At 46.5% G+C, this 17,301-nt stretch overlaps 4 protein-coding genes across 4 annotated transcripts; 1 reads left to right on the plus strand and 3 right to left on the minus strand.

The window, feature by feature from the left end:
* Positions 1–3,657: 3,657 nt before the first annotated feature.
* F5J12DRAFT_721228 (uncharacterized protein) lies at positions 3,658–4,215 on the minus strand (the record flags this gene model as incomplete). Its single annotated transcript, XM_051741300.1, has 1 exon — positions 3,658–4,215. A coding segment is annotated over one exon (558 nt), but the record flags the coding sequence as incomplete, so codon positions are not given.
* Positions 4,216–7,701: 3,486 nt separating this feature from the next.
* Positions 7,702–9,367, minus strand: F5J12DRAFT_905735 (uncharacterized protein; the record flags this gene model as incomplete). The annotated part of the gene is made up of 3 exons (XM_051748702.1): positions 7,702–8,153; positions 8,264–8,990; positions 9,014–9,367. The coding sequence occupies 3 exons, from the start codon at positions 9,365–9,367 to the stop codon at positions 7,702–7,704; spliced, it is 1,533 nt and encodes a 510-aa protein (XP_051599727.1).
* Positions 9,368–10,509: 1,142 nt separating this feature from the next.
* On the plus strand, positions 10,510–12,978 carry F5J12DRAFT_939998 (cytochrome P450; the record flags this gene model as incomplete). The annotated part of the gene is made up of 11 exons (XM_051749674.1): positions 10,510–10,687; positions 10,743–11,067; positions 11,120–11,268; positions 11,320–11,435; positions 11,487–11,597; positions 11,686–11,899; positions 11,948–12,029; positions 12,087–12,212; positions 12,269–12,283; positions 12,342–12,488; positions 12,548–12,978. Coding segments are annotated over 11 exons (1,536 nt in total), but the record flags the coding sequence as incomplete, so codon positions are not given.
* Positions 12,979–15,706: 2,728 nt separating this feature from the next.
* On the minus strand, positions 15,707–17,188 carry F5J12DRAFT_783024 (uncharacterized protein; the record flags this gene model as incomplete). Its single annotated transcript, XM_051742804.1, has 7 exons — positions 15,707–15,822; positions 15,879–15,936; positions 16,114–16,231; positions 16,403–16,440; positions 16,511–16,836; positions 16,889–16,985; positions 17,045–17,188. The coding sequence occupies 7 exons, from the start codon at positions 17,186–17,188 to the stop codon at positions 15,707–15,709; spliced, it is 897 nt and encodes a 298-aa protein (XP_051599729.1).
* Positions 17,189–17,301: the final 113 nt, after the last annotated feature.

The following is a 17,301-nucleotide window of genomic DNA, read 5'->3' on the forward strand; positions in this document are numbered from 1 at the left end:
CTTTGATGCCTGACTCATGCCCTTCAATTCTGGAATTAATACTTCCCTATCTGGACACACCATCCATCTGTCATGCCATCTTTGGATAGATGTCTCTGCTGAGATCTGACTTGCATTGCCACCCCCTAATGTGATATCAGTGTGCTTACTCAGATTCTGACTCTATTTGACTCATTCTGTGATATTTTGACTATCCTTGACTTGTTCATTGCTAATACTTACCAATCCTCTTTGCTTGCTTACTTTTCATTTCTCACTTACTCATCATGATTACTCAGTCCTTACTCATTACTTACAAAGTGTTTGTGCCTTGTTTGTCACAAGCTGCACTCCCCCCACAGTATATGAAACCCTCATGTACTTAGCTACAACAAGAAGCAAGCAATCCAGAAGTCACTTGGCAGTCAGTCAGTTCAGCTCTCTCTCAGGCATAACTTGTTGTTGACAGTTGAGGCTCATTCAGAAGAGTCTATCTGTCATCATTTGTATACTTGGTAGTTGAGGCTCATTCAGAAGAGTCTATCAACCATCCTTCATCATCTGCAGTCCACCCCTCACTTAGTCAGCAGTTTTTGCTTGGTCATCCCACTACTCCTGCATAACTCAACATCAACTTGTGCTAGGAGTCCTTTTGGCTGAACACCCTTTCTCCATTCAGCATCCCCTTCTCAATCAGCATTCACTCACCCCCTCCTGCATAACTTGTCAATGACTTGCACCAGGAGCACTCTACTTGAAGTCCCCCCCCCCACATCAGGTTTTTCTGCCCTCCAGGTTCCATGGAGGCAAACCACCACTCACTTCTATTTGTCTTTTGTGTTGGATTTGGTTGGTTTTCACCACCTTTCCTCACTTTGACTCACACCACTTGTGCTTGTAAGTGATTTTGAAGTTTTCCCAGTTGACTGTACCAACTGACATGCTGTCTATCACATGATAGAGATCTGTTTGGTTGGTGAATAGTGGATTGCTGGCTAACTCAAGCAACAAGGTGGCCCAGATTTCAAGCAACATGTCGATTTGGTTTGCTGGCATTTCTGCATGTTTGAAAAGAAACTCAACAAGTTTGAATTCTAATCAATTGTGGTATGGAGCCCAATCATCCAGCAATCCCTGTATATGAAGCAGTGGTGGAGCATCATCTGGTAGAAAATGGCCCTGGGAGTCACACCTTCATGCTGTAATAAATTGTATGAGTAGAGGTAGGATAATGTGTGCATAGGCTTACTGTTAAGACCTGCATGATAATTGTGGTAAACCTTGTTGCCAGGACCAATGAATTTGTGATCATTCCATCCAATGTTGCACCACAGTTGAAGTCATGTGGACCATCATCATAATCTAGAATGTGTTCAGCTACTGGGGGTATGGCATTTAAACTGTGGTCCTGTTTGGAGTAACTGTAAGACCCTTGAAAGTGGTCAAGGTGCAAATGGCTGCACTTGTGCTGAGTGAGCCCTGACCAGTTTTTGAACCAATGGTTGCAGCCTGGCATGTCACAAGGAAGACAGAGAGTGCTGAATTTTGTCTGTTGAGAGCTTTGGGTGCTGCCTCTGCATGGCAACATTTTGATGATAAATGAACACGTTTAGGGACCCTTGCATGATTGGTAAATGATCAGAAACCTAAGTTAGGCAGAACTTTGTGTATTTGTTTGCAAGGAAATTTTCTTGCATAAAAAACAACAGGTTCAAACTCACCTTGTGCTGTCTTCATCTCCCCCCATGCATGACAAGTATTATGTTGGCTTCTTCTAATATTTGTCCATGACAAGAAAAGGCCAACCTGCATCCAGGGAGGATTGTTCTTGAAGTGCAGACTCAATGGCATACCCCAGCCCAGAAGAAGGCTGATGACTTGCATGCACAGGAAGTTATTGATGCTCAGGCAGCTGCTACCCAGCAGGCTCTTGCCTGATTCAGGGAGATGGAGACTGCCATGGAGGTCAGGCAGGTTATCCAAGGCACTGCCAAAGCAAAGCCAGTCAGACCAAAACAGGTGCCTGCCAGTAGAGATCCTGGCCAGGAAATCAGCCCTCCTGTTGTGACAGAGACCAGACAGGCAATCCAAGTCACTGCTAAAGTGAAGTCAGTCAGACCAAGACAGGGGCCTGTCAGCCTTCAAGGAAAGTTGTCCAACCTTGCAGTGAAGGTGAGGATGTTTTGGTGATGTCATCCAATCACAGACACTGATTACATATCAGTTGAAGTTGCTGATATGCAAGTCAACACTCACCAGGTTGAAGAAGTTTGTGGGGTTGCAGAGGGAAACCCAGAGAGGAATCTGTAGGGAACCTCAGTAGTCTGTCAAGCTACTGAGGGACTAGGTAAATTTTACTAGTGTATGGGTGTGCTCTAACAGCTTATGTAAGCGACACGATCACATGCCTAAGTCCAAGTAAGGACAGGGGTCATTTCTACATCACATGTTGCTATTTCTGAACCTGGAGGCAGGTGTGTGATTAGCATGTAGATTATGGAAAACTTTCCCCATGTAGTTGGGAAATCATTTGCATTTACATGGGAGTTGATGGATGGATTGGGGGTGGTCAGGTTGGTTGTATGTGGGAATGAGAAGTTCTGGATGAGACAGTATTTGCCTGGGTGTTCAGGTTTGGGGATGATAGAGAGGGGGGAGGACTGGAAAGGGCTGATTAAGGCTTCAATTGTTTCCAGCAGGCATGGGCGTATGAAGCAGTTTTTCTCAATTTCTTTATGGACAATCTTATTAAGTTCACTTTGGTAAATGGCAATGGAATCTTTGTTTGGGGGGGATTATGTATGTGTGATTGGGGGGAAATCTACATTGAAGCCCTGGCAAAGGCCCTCCAGGATACTACTAGAGCATTTGATTAAGTTAAATTTTCGAAGCTCTCTGCTCCACACTTCTACTTTATATGGAGTTGTTGGTTGTGATCAATTGCACTCAAGGGCATTTCTGAGCTCTGTGAGTCATTGCCCCACATCCCAAGCAGAAGTGTCTGGTATTATGCCACTCTGTGCAGCCCTCATCTCGCTGCCATTTCACACAGATTCATCATCAGCCTTTGGCAAAGAGGGCCTTATAGATCCTTTCTGCGAAAACTTCATGTTTCTTGTCCCAGGTGTGGGTGGCTCTGCATTTGATGACAAGGTGGCAATGGTGCCTGAGGCATACTGTGCAGGCCAGGAGGGGATGTGAGTTGGGGAAGCTATTGTTCTGAAATGATCTCTGTCATTTGTGGTCTGCATAATCATGTGTGGAACCTGTGTGAGGGGAGAGAGAGAGGGTGTTTCTGCCTGCTGGGGTTCCTCACATAGCTCGCTGGGGAGGTGGATTGGTTGGCAATGGCTGTGAAGAACTCATTGACCTGTGGAAATATTGGGAGTGAGGTTGGATGAGTATAATCATTGGACATGATGCTGGAGTGGTATGTAATGCATTGTGTGTGTGTGTGGGGGGGGGGGGGGGAACACATGGCAGTTAGTGAGGATGAGTGTTGTTTGGGTCTGTCAGTCAAGGTGGTCATTGGTGAAGGAAGAATGAACACACCTTGCAGAGGTTCTCTAATTGTTTTGTTTTCTCATTGTCAAGAATCTCCTCCTTTGCTATGTTGAGTAACTCCTCATTCAGTTCCACTAGGGACCACCTATATTGCCCTAGTTTGGAATGGTGCCATCACTGGCATTGTTGGCTTTGATAGAGTAGTAGAGCACATTTGTAATGCTCATGCAATGAGTGACACCAAGGGTGACTTTCAATTGCCATCCAGAATTTGAGGTGCATCTTTACACTCTCTTCTGGCCAGTCATGATCCCTCATCACATTGATCATGCAGATAGCTGCTTCTCTGAATTGTTCCCAGGTGAGGTCCTCATCTTTGATGATTGTGGATTTGTCTCTGGTTGAGGAGGTAGGCACCCAGAGGTGTGGACCATTGTCAGTTTTCAGTAGTGTTAAAGCTTTGTCATCTACAGAGGGGTTGTATGATTCTGCTTCTGCTAGTCCCACATTGGTGAAGAAATATAACTTGCAATATTCTCCTTTGAGGAGTTTGTGCAAAGCATAAGGGGTGGGGATGTTGACTGGTCCCATGGGGGCTTTGATGTCACAGATCAGCATGGACTTCACTTTGTATTTCTTGTGCTCCTCGAGACATATGGTCTCCTCTTCCTCATGAGCACAGCAGTCCTGTTCTGCCTGCTCTTCTGCAGCTTGTTCTTCTGCCTCTTGTTCTCTGTGAGCTTCTTCTGTTCAGTGTGCTGTCCACTGTGCTTTCTCTCTGTCATTGTTAATGTCCCAGAGTGAGCCCAGGATTTGGGCTGCCTGTGTGTTGTCTACTGTATCACTGACTGAATGGAGATGCACCTCATTGTATTCCTCTGTTGAAGAAGTCAGGTCTCACTGCTAGATTGGGGTCTTCCATACTAATGTGCAAAAAAGGAGCAGAGGAGGCAGAAACAAGGGCTGGATGAGTGAGTTCTGCCCACAGCAAAGTGTGCTGAGGCAAGGCACATTACTCACTTTGCTTACTCAGACATGGACTACATTCTATGTCATGCTCCATGACTCCACTTACATAGAATACTAACTATACAAGCAACAAGCCACAGAGTGGGAGAACAGCTAGCTGCATGCTGAGAAGGCAAGGTGCAGTCACCAACCTTGATCTGCTGGCAAATGTGGCATCAACACATGGATCCAATGAAACGTCCCAGCAGAAATTTGTTCTTATTTTCAACTATTTGATGCCAGATGCTGCTACTTACTGAGTCAACTTTGTTTTGGCTGAACCTCACCTGGAATGCTCTCAGTGCCCCAGATGACCCAAACACCAACTTGGACTGCCAGGTCCATCATTGGGTCAAGGATGTCCCAACTGGGCTGATGCCATGATCCAACAGACTACCAACTTCCATCCCTTCTTTGACAAGCAGAGCTACTACTGCTGTCAACTCCAATACAAGCCTGGCATACCAGGTACATGCTACATTATCAAGTAGGATCAGTCATCTTCAACATCTTCAATCAGGGAAAGATGCCTGTGCCAACCCACTGTGTGGACAAAGAGGAATTAGAAGACCAACTGGCTTTCTCTGTCAAGGTCATAGGTCATGACAAATTCAAGGTATGTCTCTTGATGCAAATTGACCATTGTGTTATATTGGTTTTAGGTGGTGGCAAGCATGGCTAATGATATAGAGAGTGACAGTGAATTCAATCAGCTCATTTTCGAGGAGGCACAGACCAGCTCAAAGTGCAAGTATTTGGATCATGACGATGCCAACTATGTTACCTCATCTGAGGTTGAGGACTTCAATGATGAATACTTTGACATTGAGGATCACAATTTAAACTCTTGTATGTTGCCAGCTAAGGAATTGCATGTCATGATGGTATGTTTTTTTATCTATTTGAACTGTACATTAACTCTTTTTGAATCACAGACCAATAATGGAGTAGATGAACCAAAGAAATCAAAGGTTGACAGGGATGCAGACCAAGAATTGGGACAGAGGAGCACTACAGCAGGTCAAGCACCTTCAACAAGGACCACAGGCAAGGCCAGCAAATGCTCTCATTACCAAAGCCAAGATCTGCTTTCTGTGCTAATGGTGGGCAAGATGTGGGCAAAAGAAATTATGCCTGCTCTCCTTGTGTGGGCTGGAAGCTTAGCTGACCCTTGGACAATCTCAGATGAAGAACTCATATGGTTTCTGCAAATCATTATCCTGACCATTGCTCTGGACTTTGAGGACCTGAATGACATTCATCCTGGGACAGCAGTCTTTAATATCATATTGTTAGTATTATTTACCTTGCTACTTGACTCATGCTTCCTTGGACAGGTGTGTCAATGACTCTGCCAGTGGTGCAGCAACTTTGGATCCACTGCAATCACTCTTATTGCTCACTTCCTTGTCTCAGATCCAGAAATTGGCATGCTGTCTCTTACTCAGGCCCAGGAACTCTGCTCTAAGCTGTTGGAAGGCTTCGCATCTTTATATTCAGACCAAGATTCTTGAAAACTGGAGAACATTTTCCAGTCATACTTTGCATTATACCTCCTTGGCCATGCACATCTGCAGCCCTGTGCTGATTCTCCTGATGTCCCAAAACTGAAGATCAGGGAACTGAAAAATACAGGCATCAAAGGCACACTAGCCCTTACCTGTGCCAAAGTAATTTATTGCATTTTAGCCCTAGACAGTCAGCTAACTTATTCTCTTTAGTTGCACTGTACTCTTTCCCTGTTCAAAACTGGCAAACTGCAAATTGACACTAAGCACATGTCCTTCAGAAAGGCAGCTATCAAGATCCCACTCAAGGTGAACAAGGCAACTGGGAAGGAGTTGTTGGCTGTTTCAGCATTCTCCAAGCAGAATTGTGGCCCTCACACCAGGCAATATGCTATAGCCATTGCTAAGCATGACAATGCTGTGCTCTGTAACATCATTATGGGAGCAACTATGCTCATTCCATACAGTATAGATTGCATGTCAGAGGGAGGGAGCTTTCAATGTGGGAAGGATGACATCAATGATTTAATTGCCACTCTTTGTAAGTCACATTGTTATTTATGCACACTACTAACAAGTTGTTGATAGGATCTCATGATTTGGACATGCTCTCATTCTCTCCCCCCTTCTGCCCTGAGTCACTCATTGCCAACCACAATCATTGAATTAATTGTCTTTTTTTGTGCTTACTTGAGTCACCCTCATTTTGGATTGTCATAGGCCTACACTCATTTAATGTTTTCGGCACTGCACTGCTTTATCATGAATGCATCACATTTTATGTGAGCTGAACAAAAGTGAAAATAGTGAGAATAAGTACTAAGAAAGTTGCAGTTGACAACAAGTCAGATAGTAGTAATAGTGGGAAAATAGCATAAATAATCAAAAAATAGTACAAAAAATAGTGTGGATAGTAAATGAACCTACTAACAAGACTACTATTTCTTTTCTGACTATTTTGGTGTGAATAAGGCACAAATAGTATGAATAGTATGCAAAATAGTAATGTGTGAATTTGCTGATGGAATAGACTGGAGGATATAGTGAGATATTTTGAGTATATCATCCTTGAATTCAAGCTCCAACCAACCCTAATCAGGCTTGAATTCATAATCCCAAGCTAGTAATGGGGACACTTATTTTCTGTGACTGACATTGAAAATCAAGTATATAAATCGTGGCGACCATAACGACACTGATATTTAGTGGTTTTTACTTTTTACAGTGGAAGGGGGGAGGCGAGAGACGATAGTAATAGTACATTGAGACGACACATAAGCTACACTGATAATGTCCGAGATGCAGAAATATACGATACCGTACAAGGACTGACCAAGATCGAACAGGGTAGTCCAGGACCTACACTACAAAGCCGAGTCTTGAAAGGTCCCCACCCATTTATCGAGGATAGATGGCGTTAGTTACAGGTGGAAAAGAGAAAAAGAAAAAGCTAAACAGTGATCCACGACGTGGGCATCGACAGTGAACTAATAGATAGGACAAGCGCGACAGAAAAGGGGGGGAAGGAGCGAGAGTGATGAGAAGATACAAGACGAGAAAAGAAAAGAAGGGGCATAGTGGCGGGGAAAGTGGGAAGGGGAGAGGAAAAGGTCCGTTGAGAAGAAGTCCGCTGCGCGTCGAGCTCACGACAGACCTACTGGACGACCTCGTATAGGAAGCAGTCGGGGTACTTGGCCTTGATCTACTGTTCGACCCACCAGTAGGGGGTGAAGTACGTGATGTCGGTCTCGTCAGCAGGGCCTGCACCACCGGTGAGGATTCCGACGATGCGACCATCCCTGGCGAGGATGATGGACCCGGAGTCGCCAGCATGGGAAAAATTGCCGCGTGTCTTGTCGTAGGACAAGACGGCGATGTCGATGGAGGTGTGCTTGGTGCCGTATTCATCGTAGATGCGGGTGAAGGACTCGAGACCGTTGGCGCGACCGACGGTGGTACCCGTGGACATCCCATTCTTGACGACGAGCAGGCACTTCTCACCGTAGACGTCGAGGTGCTGGGGGTCGTGGATCTCGTCGTCCTGGATGACGCTGTAGGCCTGGAGAAGATCATCCTGTGGGTACTGGTAGTTCGCTTGATCGACGGGATGAGGAAACATTGTGTTATGAAAGTCAGCGACCGAGAGGTTACCGCCTGCGGAGGAAAGAAAAGTAATAGTCAACTAAAGGCAAGAAGACAGGAGATGAAAAATGTGACGAGAGATGAAGACGAGATGGAGACAAAGATATGGAAAAAAGACGTACCGATGTAAACTTTGTTGCCTTTGAACGTAGCCCAGTCAATCTTCTTGTCGTACAGCTCGATTAAAGCCCAGTCTTTGGTGAAATTGTGAGGCCCGTCCGAGACCTCGATGTTCTCGGAGTGACGCACGAAGCCAATAACGCGCAAGTTAGGAGTGGTACGGTACCTGGTGACCTCGTCGTGGAGCGCGTTCACCTCCTTGATCTTCTTCATTGCCTTCGCCACCAACTCCACGTGCTCCTTGCGCCTTTCGGTGACCTTGCTGTTCTCTCCCTCGACGGGCTCCCCCAGCCTGCCAAGCGTGTCGTTCCAGCCTTCGATGGAGCGGAGGAGGTTGCCGATGGTGACTATCATGGCCGTGATGGCGTTGTCGTAGCCCGTGTAACCAAGCGCGACGAACTTCTGACGAGTTGGGCGTGTCTTCTTACGTGCCATATTCATGTTGGCGTAGACAGGAGGGGGGAAGGCAACGTGGGCGCAAGTCAGGATCGCGGTGCGCTTGTCGTCTTTGCCAAGGCGGAAGTAGAGAGCGGCTGTGCCTTCGAACTCGGGGTACTTGAGGGGTGCAATGGAGAGACCGAGAGCGGCGGTGAATGGCTTTCGCAGGTCGGAGACGTCGTCAAGGGGGTCGAATGAGAGGAGCTTGGGGCCGACAGCAAAGGAACGAGTTACTACCGACTCAACAAAGGCCACCTCGATGGTGGGGAAGCCAGCCTCAGTAAGGATGCCCTTACGATGGCGGCAGCGGCAACAGCGGCATGGTAGAGGAGGGAGTGGGGTTTCACACCGATGGAGAGGATGAGAGGACAGAAGGGCTTGGCCTCCCCGGCATCGGCGTAGGCGAGGGGGTTGATCGACGTCCACTGCACGCCATCAGAGTCGAGGTTGTCGTAGATGCGCTTGCCGATAGCAAGCCAAGTGGGGCCAATGGCGTGGCGGTAGACCGGGCGAGCCTCACGTACGATGCCCTGGGCCTGAGGGCCCTCGCGGACGTGCCAGGCAGGGCCAGATTTGAAGACGCAGGGAGTACCGCTGCCATAGAAGTCGCTGTAGGCGTTGGCGTACTTGTCAGTGAGGCAGGTCGCCTTGGAGTCGACATTGTCCATGGCCGTCCTCTCGTCATGGCTCGGGAGAGAGAAATCGCCGGAAGAGAAGGCAGTCGGGGGAACGAGTATGTCGGTGGAGGAGATGGGAGACTGGTTCCCGACCTGCGTGGAGATGTCTAAACAGCCGTCGAGGAACTCCTTGCTGATGTTGAGAGCGTGAGCGGTGACGGACGTCACTGTCGACGAGAGAGCAGCTAGTAACGAGGAGGGATCAATAAAAGCGAAGAGGGCTTACTTGTAATCTCCCCTCCGTCGACTCAGCGTGTGCCTCTAAGTTGCTTCACAAGCGCGTCCCTTTGCGTTTTCTTGCTTGTCTTGTAGTATTCTGACCTTGCTTCTTTTTCCCAGTGCTTTACTATGCACAGCAAAAAGACCGCCAGTATACGACCAAACCCAGAGGTACTATTGAACCTCTCGCTGGGCTACGGTCCCGCACTCGACGCACACGCTCGACATCCAGTCCAAACATGTCCATGTGATCTTAGCCATTGCGGAGGCTGACTTACGTTATCCGTTCTCAGTGAGATTAGGTTCAACCCCGACCCCGGATAAATGGTTCTTCCGGCCCTGGCTAACGAGTACTGCGTGTGGGGTGGATTTCCATTCAAAATTTCAAATGACGAAGAGGATTTCACCGACCTCCAGCTTAACCTTTCGAGTGCGTGGCTCCATAATCGAGGAAGGAAGATTGTCTTCCGACGACGTTTGCATCTTCTTACGGGAAACTGGTGGGCGCCTAAATCAATTCGTGATGCATATCTGTAAAGCCTTCACCTCGGACAGTCGCGAGTCGTGAGGGTCAGAACCACTCGAGGTACGCGTTCGGCACGAAGGAAGTTTCGGTTCAGTTTTCAGACATGATAATGTTATTTCTTTCAGAAAGTGTAACCCACGACTCTCGGACTCTGACGTACACTATTCAGTCTTCTGCCAGTGCATTCAGCGGGACTAGTACAAAAGGGAAGGGAAGGGAAGAAGAAAAGAAAATTTTCTTTCTCCTCTGAGGAAGGCATATAACAGCTATGTACATTTCTCCGCTTTTTTCTTCTTCTCGTTTATCAGCTCCTGAATCGCTCCCCTCCTTCCATTGACCTCAGAGTTTGTGCAACTCGTCTCCTCCTCCAAACATGACCACGTCTACGTCATGGCTTGGTCTCTGTCTGGTTGGCGCTGGGATTTTTCTCATCAAGCGCATCATATCAAAGAAGAACCCCGCTCCCTTTCCTCCAGGTCCGAAACCCCTTCCCCTCATCGGTAACCTTCTGGACATCCCTTCTGAAAAGCAGTGGCTCACATTCTCTCATTGGGCTGACAAGTTCGGTCAGTATATCCTTCACTCATACGGCCCTCGAAATTTCATCATTTACCTTTACAGGTGACGTGGTACACTTGGAGGTATTTGGCGAACATATCGTCATCCTCAACTCTGTAGATGCTGCCGTCGAAATGCTCGATAAGAAGAGTTCAATCTATTCTGACCGCCCCGTCCTCCCTATGGGAGGTGAGCTGGTTGGATGGAACGAAACCCTTGTCCTCCTGCCCTATGGAGACAGGTTCCGCCAACACCGCCGGAACTTCCACCGCGTCCTTGGCAACCACGCTGCTGTTGCTGTATACCATCCTATCGAGGAAGCAGAGACCCATAAGTTTTTGCAGCGCGTCCTAGCCAAGCCTGCTGATTTGATCGCCCACCTGCGCACGTATGTCAAATGTGATATGCTTTGCCTTTATCTTGTACTACCTCCACTACAGGACTGCAGGGGCTGTTATCTTGCGTATTTCACATGGGTATTGTATCCAGGAAGGCGGCGATCCTTTCGTGGACCTTGCTGAGAAGGTCTTAGACGATTTTGCCCGATACACTATTGTAGGCACTTTCTTGGTCGATAGGATCCCTGCTTGTAAGTCAGCATTCAGGTTTGCAATGTGGTAAATTGATCCGTATTTGCCAGTGGGGTATCTTCCCGAATGGTTCCCTGGCGCTGGCTTCAAACGCATAGCAAGAGAGTCGCGTGCAGACCTCCACAAAATGTTTGACCAATCATTTGAGTTTGTCAAGGAACAGATGGTAAATCAACCAATAGAAAGATAGCGTGGCCTCACTCACTATGCCAACCAGGCTGCTGGCGTTGCTAGTCAATCAGTCACTTCAGACCTCTTGGAACGCAAAACATCGACTGAAGAAGAGTACGACATCAAGTGGACAGCTGGGGTGATGTTCGCCGGTATGGTACCACCCCCTTCTACATCGTTACAGTGGCTTATGTCCTGATCCTACAGGTGGTTCGGATACGGTAAGTCGCATATCCCATGCCTAGGGCAAAGACACGGACGTTTCGCAGACCGTTGCTGCGCACTCCGCATTCTTCTTGGCTATGACTCTCTACCCAGAGGTTCAAAGGAAGGCTCAGGCAGAGATCGACGCCGTTATTGGTTCTGACCGTCTCCCCACATTTGCGGATCGTGAATCTCTTCCCTATGTCGACGCACTTGCCAAAGAAGTCCTCCGTTGGCATGTCGTCGGTCCCGTCAGTACGTCTCGCTGATGATCCCACTAGTAATACCGCTGATTTTTTTCAGTAATGCCGCACCGCCTGCTTGTCGACGACATTCATAACGGCTACTATATTCCGAAGGGAACCCTGGTATTCAGCAACGCCTGGTAAGTCTTCTATTGCAGGTCGCCATTGACCATGATCCAACTTCGCCTTCTCTGTAGGCGCATGCTGTATGATCCCTTGATCTATCCCGACCCCAAGGAATTTAATCCCGATCGCTTCCTTCCGGGAGAGGGTAAGCCATTGCCACCTGATCCGCGTGACGTATGCTTCGGATTTGGGCGACGGTGAGATCGGGCAGATAATTTGGTCTCTATTGACATGCTTACAGCGTCTCTTGTAGCATCTGTCCTGGTTGGTACTCTCTCTGCAAGGCCTCCTATGGATAAACGAGAGGTAATGAATGGATTTGATAGTATACCAACAGGTTTGTTCCTCGGTGAGGCCTCGGTGTGGATCATCGTAGCCATGTCACTCGCTGTCTTCAATATCTCGAAGGTGGTTGAGAACGGAGTTGAAATCACCCCGGAAGTTGATCCCACGAGTGGTACCATCAGGTATACGTCCTCATCCCACAAGTTTCCGTACCTGAGGACTTTTGTTTTTCTATAGTCACCCTAAGCCAGTTCAAGTGCTCGATCAAAGCCCGGTCTGCGAAGGCTGTTGAGCTGATCCAACAGAATCCTCACCTTTGATTTTCAATATGGAATGTGCGTCTCGGAGGCAAATCGTCCGTCATGGGTGAAGCCCATCTATGCATTCACTCGTGGACACGTCTGTTCAGTTTTGTGAACACCTGTAGGTTATTTTGAGTGGCCAAGTAGTTGCAAGTTCAGGACCTGGCATTCGGTATCTAGTATGCGGACACTGATTAGCGAGTCATGGGTAGGCGCCGGAAAGTATTATCTCTATCGTCCATAGTATCTGCTGCGGATTAATATACATGTATGTACATGAAGTGCTGAGTACATCAGTAAACCACTTTGTGTGCTGGCAGTCCTAGGGAATCTGTCCAGTGCTGGACAGCTCTGGACAGCTCTGGACAGCTCTGGCCAGCAAAAGTGATTTACTGATGTATAAATTTCAGTCACCCTGAGTCTAATATTGCCATTTAGGAATTGTGGGTCATGTGGTGAACAAGGTGCCAGCTGTTGGTGATGGTCCTGCTCTAGTATGCAAATTGAAAAAGCCCTCCATACTGACCTTCAGTGTAAGAAGGGTCCATGCACTTAACACATTCCAACTTGAATGCTGAGGATTAAACATCTGCATCTTGTACTACCTCTTATGGAAATAGTCTACAAGGATGAGAAATTTACTTCACTAGCAGTGACTAGAGTCTATCATGGGCATGCCTGGGTACTACCTGGGACACACCTGTTGGTTTGTGATAGTCATCAGGAAGTTAACAAAATAGTATTCTATGTAAGCTGAGTTACAAAGTGTGACATAGAATATAGTTCATGTTTGAGTAAGCAAACTGGTTCACATGTCTTGCCTCAGCCCACTTTGCTGCATGCAGAACCTGTGTGTCCAGCCCTTGTCTACTGTCTCTGATCCTTTTCACACTTTGTCACACAAGCTGGAATCTCCTGCTTGACTGTAGCCTTCAGGGATGTAGAATTGAGCACACTGCAAACAGTTTGGGCAGAGACAGGAGAGGAAAGGGCCACTCTAATTATATGGTTGACCTGGATGGCATTTTCAGTTCTCCCAGAGGTCACACTAGAGACTATTCTCCTTCTGCTAGTAGAAGAAAGCTGGTAATGATGTCCCATTTTAAGGTTTTCCTGATCTAGCTGGAACTCTTTGATGACCCTGGTCACAGTAGAGCTTCCCAGACCAGGTTTAGTGGATATTTGAGGAGCAGAAAGGCCAGATTTGGAAAGAAGGTGAATATTTGCTCTAGCAGAGGCATGTTATGTCCCAAGCTTTGATGTGTCAGTAGAAAGTGTGAAAGGTTTCAAGAAATTGGGGATTTTTAGAACTGGGGAGGAGCATAACAAGGACTTAAGTTTAGCAAAGGCTGCATTGTGTTTGTGGGTCCATTTGTAGCTTTCCCCTTTCTTTGTGAGGTTGTGAAGAGGGTGGGCAATGGAGGAGAAGGATGGAATAAGCTTCCAGTAGAAGTTACAGAACCCCAGGAAGCATCTGAGCACTGTGAGCTTCTCCAGAGCCTCCCAGGTTGAGATGGCATCAGTTTTTGTTGGCAAAGTTTTGATCCTTCCTTTCCCTATGATCATCCCTAAGAACTCTACTTCTTCAGCCTTGAAGATGCATTTGCTGATTTTGAGGCAGAGATTTCCTTTTTGTGCAATTTCTAGAAATTCTTCTACATGCTTCCAAAGTGCCTTGAGAATCTTGGCATGGATGATGATGTCATCCATATATCCTACTTGTTTTCTGCATTGTTTTTTGAAGGTTCTATCCATATACCTCTGGAAAGAAGGTGGTGAGTTGCATTGACCAAAGAACATTCCCATGGGCTCAAACAAGCCCCTAGGAGTAATGAAGGCCCCTTTCCAGTCATCTCCTTCTTTTACATGGAGGTTAGTAAAGCCCCAAATGTTGAATTTAGCATAATAATGAGACTCTACCAATTCATCAAATAGGGATTGTGCATTGGGGAGCAGGTGTGCATCTGGGATAGTCCAAGAATTAAGGCAGTGGTAGTCTTGAATTAGCTGCTTCTTACCATCCTTCTTGGTGACAAAGATCACTGGGGCAGCTTGAGGGGAAGTCAATGGTGTTATGCTGATGACTCATATTGTGTCATGAATTGAGTGTGTGATGCACAAGAGGTGACATGTTATTTAACTTCACTAGTGAATGGAGAACTAGTCTTGGCCAGCCAAAGTCATACTGTTGAGTCCTTGTGGGTACAGCAAGCAGAGCTAAGGGTGTGGTAGTCGAGAAGTCCATGGTTCAATTTTGCATTGACATGTCAACACACCATTCATTTGGCATTGTTTATCTTCCACCACCTATGTTCAACAATGCAGTATGCTGATTTACACAACATCTACAAGGTATATTGTGACCACATAAGTGATTACCTGACATTTATGATGGTGTGGTGAGCCTCGGAGCAAGAATGTGAATTAGTGTGTGTTATGTAAGCAGGTATGACTAGTGTTGTCCTGACTACTTGTGCACTGTCAGGCAAGTCTGAGGCCCATGAACACATCTGCTGGCTAGCATTGAGTAAATATGGGATCAACATCAACCATCCAGTTCTGTCCGAATGTATTAGGCTACTAGCTGTCCACAAATAGCAGTGCATTACTACATCCTAGAGCGATCATGCCCTAATGTAACTCCTGCATGAAGTCTATGCCTCATCACCACATGGTATTTACAATTGAGGGGAGTCCCATATTGACACAGATGTAGTCACACTGGTGCTAGCTGTGTGAAAATTTTGATTCCATGTCTTTGCTGTGATCGCCAATTCCACTGTCACTTGAGGGGAATCAGTAACTTGACACTGTGATGCAGTTGGTTACCATACAATGTCACTGTGTGGGTCATCACATTGAATAAGACCATTCCATCATGCCCATTCACTGTCATTGGGGAACCTGACAAGGGGCAGCAAGAAGGTCAGTGTTACTGGGTGTATCATTGGTATTAGATGTGTACCTTGAATATCTGCAAAGACCAATTTATGCTTGCTGTACTCATATGCAAAATCAGCAAAGGCTGAAATAGTAGTTCTGAGTTTGTCTGTTGAAGATGGGTGCTCCAGTGTGCCACTAAACTTCATAACCATTGTAGTCTGTCAAGGCTCGACAAGCCAAATGGCACCACCATAGTAATTCCCATGGTCCAATTCACCAGATGCAGCAGATGACATCTCATGTTCACAGAGCAGGAAACCTTCAGAAAACACTATCTCTGCCATTGGCACAGGTTATTAAGACATAGGGATGGTTAAGGCTGAGTAAACATACCTGAAAAGATGCTGACACCCTGTTGCTTTGCAAGTTCATGGAAATGGCCCAGAAACCACTTTCCCAAGTTAAGTCAGACTAGTTCAGCCTTGAGGTACTTCTTGTTGTCAGTAGTTGTCATGGATTCACCAGTGTCAATGTCAAAGAAACATTTGGCAACAAAAAGATCTCCATTGAGCATTAGCTGAAAGCTGTAAGCAAATGACTAAAAGTATGATGTGCCTTAGTGACAAACCTTATAAACCTTCTTTGTCCAGCCTTTTGAAAATGCATCAGATCCCAGGAAACCCTTGATTGTTTTGACACTGTCATCTGGCCACACAATTTCAACTTCACCTGTTTCAGGCACCATGCTGCAAACCGCACATAGAAATGTCACTGAGGTTGAAGGTCCTGATGTAGTATGAGACAGAGATGTTAATGATGGTGTGGGAATGAAGGTCAATGTGAGTCCAAGGTGACCTGTAGTAGTTGAGGTATATATTGCAATTAATACGAGTCAACAATTTGAAAATGAGACTTACCGTGTTGCACCTTTTTGTGTGGTTGATGAGTTACAGTTCTAAGGGCAGTATCCTCATCAGAGGAGTGATCCACAGCAGGGCACTTTTGGGTGGACATAGTGCAGCTACCTGGCACTTCCCCACAAACATGTTCATGCTGGTCAATAAACTTTTGGTAATTATCCACTTCCCATATGCATCACCAGCATTGCTTCGCTTTGAGGCACCTTTGATTTGGACTTCAATAGCAATTTTGATCTTGTCACTGCCTGGTTGACCACCACCATTCCATGCATAATTGAGGCCAGCAGTTGTGTTCAGGGTGTTTGGACATCCAGATGTATTTGGTGATTTCTGCAAGTGGACACTAGCTAACACTGCCCATGCTTGCCTTGCAGTTTCAATGGCATCATGCATGACCTGACTTGTGCCAGCACTGCTATCACAGTTACCAACTAGCATTGCACAATCTCAGTCCAGTAATTACTCATTTATAATTGATCACACCTTGGTTGGCTGCAGGTGATGCAGTTTCACAAGTTCCACACATCTCTCCCTGTAAATTTTTCCATGCCATGCCACATCCTTTGCATTGTGGCATTGCCTGTAAGCAATAGTCAGTAGGTACTTCGCAAAGTCAGGAATCCATGTGTATCAACATACCTGCCATAACTTGATGTCTGCAGAGCCAGCTTGAAAGGAAGCTAATTTATGGCATTTTGCACAGATCCCAGGTTGAGTCTTGTGAGGAAAGATCTGCCCACAGCCATCACCATCACTAGCTTCACACCATGAAAGAATGGCCATTCTTAGGTTAAAGACTGAAAGGAATGCACTTGACAAAAGAGAGAATCAAACTGGGGAGTACCTGTAAGGACGGAGTGGTGTTGTTGGATGACACTGAACTGTGGTGTGCCCAG

This window comes from Pisolithus orientalis, assembly GCF_024613125.1.
Source record: "Pisolithus orientalis strain OTSU chromosome Unknown F5J12scaffold_15, whole genome shotgun sequence".
In the NCBI taxonomy this organism is placed as follows: domain Eukaryota; kingdom Fungi; phylum Basidiomycota; class Agaricomycetes; order Boletales; family Pisolithaceae; genus Pisolithus; species Pisolithus orientalis.